This window comes from Triticum dicoccoides, chromosome 2B (genome assembly GCF_002162155.2).
Source record: "Triticum dicoccoides isolate Atlit2015 ecotype Zavitan chromosome 2B, WEW_v2.0, whole genome shotgun sequence".
Lineage (NCBI taxonomy): Eukaryota > Viridiplantae > Streptophyta > Magnoliopsida > Poales > Poaceae > Triticum > Triticum dicoccoides.
In genome coordinates this window covers 621,618,025-621,623,922 of record NC_041383.1, presented here as the reverse complement: position 1 = coordinate 621,623,922, position 5,898 = coordinate 621,618,025, and the positions used below count along the sequence as shown (strand labels likewise).

The 5,898-nt window shown below is 46.4% G+C and overlaps 1 protein-coding gene across 1 annotated transcript; it reads left to right on the top strand.

Annotated features, from left to right (window-relative positions):
• The first annotated feature begins 377 nt into the window (after window positions 1–377).
• On the top strand, window positions 378–3,178 carry LOC119365206 (transport and Golgi organization 2 homolog). The gene is made up of 5 exons (XM_037630813.1): window positions 378–604; window positions 702–897; window positions 1,381–1,584; window positions 2,547–2,741; window positions 2,910–3,178. The coding sequence occupies exons 1-5, from the start codon at window positions 522–524 to the stop codon at window positions 3,042–3,044; spliced, it is 813 nt and encodes a 270-aa protein (XP_037486710.1). The 5' UTR covers window positions 378–521; the 3' UTR covers window positions 3,045–3,178.
• Window positions 3,179–5,898: the final 2,720 nt, after the last annotated feature.

Here is a 5,898-nt window from a genome sequence, read left to right as displayed (position 1 = left end):
GCGTGAAACATGTCCTTTTCGAAGGCTGGCTCCTGTGCCGGCCGCTGGCTTTGCTGCGGACATCATACTGTAGGCCACCGGTTGTGTTGCCGGCCGGCGTGAACTAGTGCGAACCGTGGTCGCGGCTTAAATCCTTGGTTTCTCGCTTTTGCATGCACGGGGACAAGATGCGATCGAGGATGCTGCCGCGCGTTGGGCGCCCGGCCGCCGCAAACCCAAATCCGGGCAGACACGGCCCCATCCACACCTCCAAACAGAAGAAAATCGGACAAAACGGACATCTGTTTGGGGTCACGCGTTGGAGTTGGCCTAACGATCTGGACCCTGGTTAGGCCTGGGACATATATTCGCTCTTCTATAGGGACCTTTCTGTAATTACACCATCTCGCCGGTCACCGTCGGCCGTCCTCGTCGTGCTCTACCCAACGACGGGCGCCGCGTTCAGCGAGCACACACGTCTTCCGACTACCTCCCGAACCTTTCGCCTTCTCCACTGAACCGAGCCCCCGATTCCGACGGCCATGTGCATCGCGGCGTGGACATGGCAGGATCACCAGGCGTACGGCCTGCTCCTCCTCTTCAACCGCGACGAGTACCACTCCAGGTGCGCTGCCCCCCGCCCCCTCGTAGCCCAGATCCGCCCCCGCTTCGTGTTCCAATCTCTCTATCCTTCTGATCGTGCGCACGCGAATTATGTGAAGGCCGACGCGGCCAGCGCAGTGGTGGGCCGCCGCGGGGGAGGGCGAGGAGATCCTCGGGGGCAAGGACGAGCTAGGCGGGGGCACGTGGCTGGGGTGCCCGAAGGGAGGGAAGTTGGCCTTCCTGACCAACGTCCGGGAGCCCAGCCCCCGGGTTGGGGCGAGGTCCAGAGGGGACCTTCCCGTCAGGTTTCTCCAGGTGCGACCTTCTCAAATTTGCTCTGTTTTCTCCGTTCCTTCGGTAGTTGAACTCAAAACAGCTTCTTGCATGATGTATCTTAAGATTCTGAGTAATGTGTGATCCTGCTCTGCATATGCTCCAATGGTATAAGCCCTTCTTTTGTGTGCCCACAGCTCCAAAAGCAAAGTTAGTGTACCATAATTTCTATGTGTATATACAAGATAATTCTATTATATAGCATGCCACAGTTGTGTCGAATGTTATCCTGGCATATGATGCTGATTCAACTTCATCTTTCAAATTCGAAATAGGAGGTTTGCATGTTGACTGACCTCTTCAATTTGCAAGTGACCAGCTCATTTGACTTTGCTTACATATGAGAGGTCACTGCATTTTCTGCAGTCTTCCTCCATCAATCCTTTCAACCTCATTGACTATTGTTTAAGGAATCCATGTTGTGTTCTTGACTATGTTTGTTTTACTGTGATATTTTTGATATAGGGCAGGCAGGGTCCATTGGAGTATGCAACTGAAATTGCAAAGGAAGCAGATCAGTACAATGGTTTTAATCTTGTATTGGCCGATGTGCGTTCAGGAACCATGGTGTACATCTCTAATAAGCCAGGTGACGCTCCTGTGGTTCAAACAGTTTCTCCTGGGTGTCATGTGCTTTCTAATGCTGCTATTGACTCCCCTTGGCCAAAGGTACATGCAACAACTGTACTCATGACTAGGAGTGTGATTTTGTATGTTTTCTGGATAGTTCTTTGCTGCTACTATGCTCAAGTTATTGTTCTGCAAAAAAAAGAGGAAGTCAAGATGCTTGAGATTCAGGCACCTCGTGGAAGTTTCATGTGACCAAACTTGTCTGGCTTAAAACTTAAAATTGCAATACCCCAGTTTAATGCTCCATCTGTGGTTTATGTGAATCTGCCATTCATTTTTTGATTTGTGATGACAGGCTTTCTAGGCCAGATTTGTTGGTCTACTGCTAAAGTTGAATTAAAAAATCCACTAATTTTTGGTTACTTTGTCCATGAATACTAACAAACTGGTCTGGTATGTTAAGAGTTCATAATTTTGCAGGTTAATTTGAATGTACTATAATCCAGAAAACTATCACTCCCTCCTATCCATATTAATTGTCGCTGACTTAGTACAACTTCAGTATTAATATGGATCAGAGGGCTTATTGGAAATGGACTTTTTTTTGTGCAATTGACCTTCACATATTCCAAGTCCGTTCTATTCTGTACAATCTGAAATTCTTGTGCAGTTGGGCAACTGGTCTAGATATCTATCTTTGCTTCCACTGAAGTTCATTTGGTTTTCTTAGAGAACACGTAAACAAGAGTTTGCCTTTATCTTGAAGAGGAACTGAATCTAATTGAGCGAATACTGTGGTCAACTAAAATTCACAGCTGTATTTAGTGGGTTCTCTTTTATAGTTTTAGAATGCATACATGATACATGTTTCTAAACACTATAAGTGCACTGTCTTGTGATAAGCAGGTTTTATGCACCATTTCATATACTGATAAATATACAAACGGACAAATTCTGAGGAAACCCAGAGAGTCTTATCTTCTGATTGCTTCAAGTCTAATTTTTCCCGAGCTAGAGTTGTGTACTAGTTTCAGGCATCGTCTTCTTTTCTCATCCTACAGGTGTTGCGCTTGGGACAGAACTTCAACAGATTTCTTGCAGCACATGATGACGCAGAAGTCTCTTTGAAGCAGATGGTTGAAGAACTGATGACAGATACGGCCAAGACTGACAGATCTGCGGTGCCTGACACTGGCGTGGATCCTGACTGGGAATACCAGTTGAGCTCTATATTCATCGACACGAAAAAGGGACAGGTAAATCTGTAAGGCTGAGTAATATCAAGATGTTGTTTCACGCAAACAGCACTTTACATCGATGGTGCAGATTGCTCGCACAAATGCCTGCCATGTAACAGGTCGACTTTCTCTCTTTGGCAATTGTATTGAGCATGGAGATGCTGAAATATCTATCTGATTTCTCAGGCAAGATACGGGACACGAAGCATGGCGGCCATTGGGGTGAAACTGGATGGTGAGGTAACTTTCTACGAGAGGTCCCTGGCCAGCAGCTTGTGGAATGAGAATGTAGTACAGTTTGAAATGGAGATGGCACAATAGAAGACTTGCACAGGGAAACTGAGGGTGGTAGATACGATTGCATAATACCGGTGGTTGTGACTATTTTTTTTAGAAAACTTTCGATCTATGAAGACAGAACAACGAACACCAGAAATAATAAAATTACATCTAAATCTGTAGACCACCTAGCGACGACTACAAGCACTGAAGCGAGCCGAAGGGGCGCCGCCGTCATTGCCCCTCCTTTGCTGGAGCCAGGCAAAACTTGTTTTAGTAGGCAGTCAGAAAGTCGTCATGCTAAGGCCCTATAGTCGTGCTAAGGCCCTATAGGACCAGCACATCAGAACAACAATCGCCGCCCATGAAGAGCAGCGTAGATTGGAAGGATCCAAACTGAAAACACATGAACGTAGATGAACTACGACCAGATCCGAGCAAATCCAAAGGACGGATCTGCCGGAGACACACGTCCACCGATGATGTTAGACACACCATCGGGACATAAGCTAAACATGGAGAACCTTATTCCATCTTTAGGGAGTCGCCGTCATCTCGTCTTCCTAAGCAGGACATAAACCAAGAAACAACTGAAAACGAAGTCCTTCCGTTGGCAAGAGCCGAGATCCATCGCGCCACCATGACCCTAAGGTCACCGGAGACGAGGTGGACAGATGGTGGTGACGGCGAGGGGCAGACGATTGTATAATACGGTGGTTGTGACTCAGAAAGCAGAAATCGATGCATTGCAATCTCAAAGTCGTTGAAGTCCACTGTACCCCCATGTTTTGTTTTTCGTCTTTTTTTAATTAAGGAGCAGAGCTTCCAATTTCTTTCATTCAAAATGAAACTGATGATACAGTTGTCGTTGACGGCCCCTTGAAAACGAAAGCTTTGTTGGAAACATGAGCAAATTACTATGAGATTTAATCCGAATGAACAGAAGATAAATCATGACAGCAATAGCAGAGATTAAACTAATCGTGCAAACTAGCATAGTAGATGAACAGATCACATGTAGGGCACATACTAAAAACATGAATTCTACCATGATCTTGAATAGGAAGGATAGAATCACATACGGTGCAGTGGGAACAGCACCGCCGGCGTTGAAGGTGTCGCCCATGTCGTCGAGGATGAGGTTGCCGAGGTCGGAGAAGAAGTCGTCGCTCGTGAAGTCGTCGCTGCCAGCAGTCGCACGAGTGCACTCCCCAAAAATCTGATCTCCCGTACAGAATCATGAGAGGCGGGGTTCCGGAGGCCTGATGTCCCTTCTTCCGGTGCACGCCGAAAGGAGAGATGGAGAAGACTTGCTTGGCGGCGCAATGATCTGGAACGGTAGTGAGAAACCATACGAAGCGGTGGCAGCTAGGGTAGACGTCTGCTTGACTATATAGTGCGGGCCGGGTAGGTCGTGAGAGTAAACCCCACGCCCGAGTCGTCACGATCCAAAAGAATCGGAAACGGTTCATTAATTAACGCGCTCGTTAATTATTAATTAATGACTCATTAATTTTTCCCGAGCAGCAAAAATATAGACAACGTGCATAGCTTTGTCCTCGGCTCGGCTCAACCCCGCAAACCGCGTCGCATCGTGGCGAGGCAAGCGAGGAGGAGGAGCGCGCGTGTAGGTCTCCTCTTCTCATGCTCATACAAGTGGTAGAAGATCTCACCTTATAAAGAGGTGCAACTCTCTCTCAACTTCCGGGGTGGGACTAAACTTTAGTCTCACTCACTTCACTCATATGTGTGCATGAATGGGCCAAGAGAATTTCAGAATTTTAGTTGGGCTTTGGGCCAAAGGCCTACTAGCAAAATTCCAACAATCCCCCATAAAGTCTCATTGGCACATCTCATCATTTAGTTCCAAAACATTGTTTATATGCCGGTGCTTAGTGGGACTGTGAAGTTGAACTTCCACTTAGAGTTTTATGCTACACTAGATCACAACTTGAATACTGGACTATGCCTTAAACTACAGGTTTTCCACGAAACTAGTTTCCTCAGGAGATGCTCTCCATGATAACATCTCTGCTTACTCAAATAAGCCACTTGGAACACATTAAGATAAATATCAACCTGCCATGCAGATCAGGAGAGTGATGCATCTTCACGGAGTGGGATAATTAAAATAGGGATACTCTCCTCTCAGCTGACCAACAGCTTGTCTCCCGCTTCTACTTCACGGGATCTCCGATCACATAAAGTGGGTTACCACTATGGATAACTCATGCGATGCGTCTCAAACCCATCTCCGCTGATGCATTATCTATCACATTACGTGATAAACCCTTTGTGAAGGGATCTGCCAAGTTTTTCGTTGTTTGGATATAATCCAACATAATAACTCCAGAGTTCCTCAATTTTCTGACAGATTTTAGTCTCCTCTTCACATGCCTTGAGGACTTCATATTGTCCTTCACTGTTTATCTTGACGATCACAGTTTGATTATCACAGTTCATTAGGATAGGGGGTATTGGTTTTTCAACCATAGGTAAGTCCATCAAGAGCTCACGAAGACACTCTGCTTCAACAGTGGCAGTGTCTAATGCTGTGAGTTCTGCTTCCATAGTTGACCTCGTTAAGATGGTCTGTTTGCAAGACTTCCAGGAAACAGCGCCACCACCAAGTGTAAAAACATAACCACTTGTGGCCTTAATCTCATCAGCATCAGATATCCAGTTTGAGTCACTATAACCCTCCAGTACCCTTGGATACCCGGTGTAGTGAATCCCATAGCTCGCAATGCCTTTCAAGTAGTGCATAACTCTCTCAAGCGCACGCTGATGATCATCTCTCGGTTTTGACACAAACCGACTCAGTTTGCTCACAGCAAAAGAGATGTCAGGCCTCATGGCACTCGCCAAATACATAAGCGAGCCAATAATCTGAGAA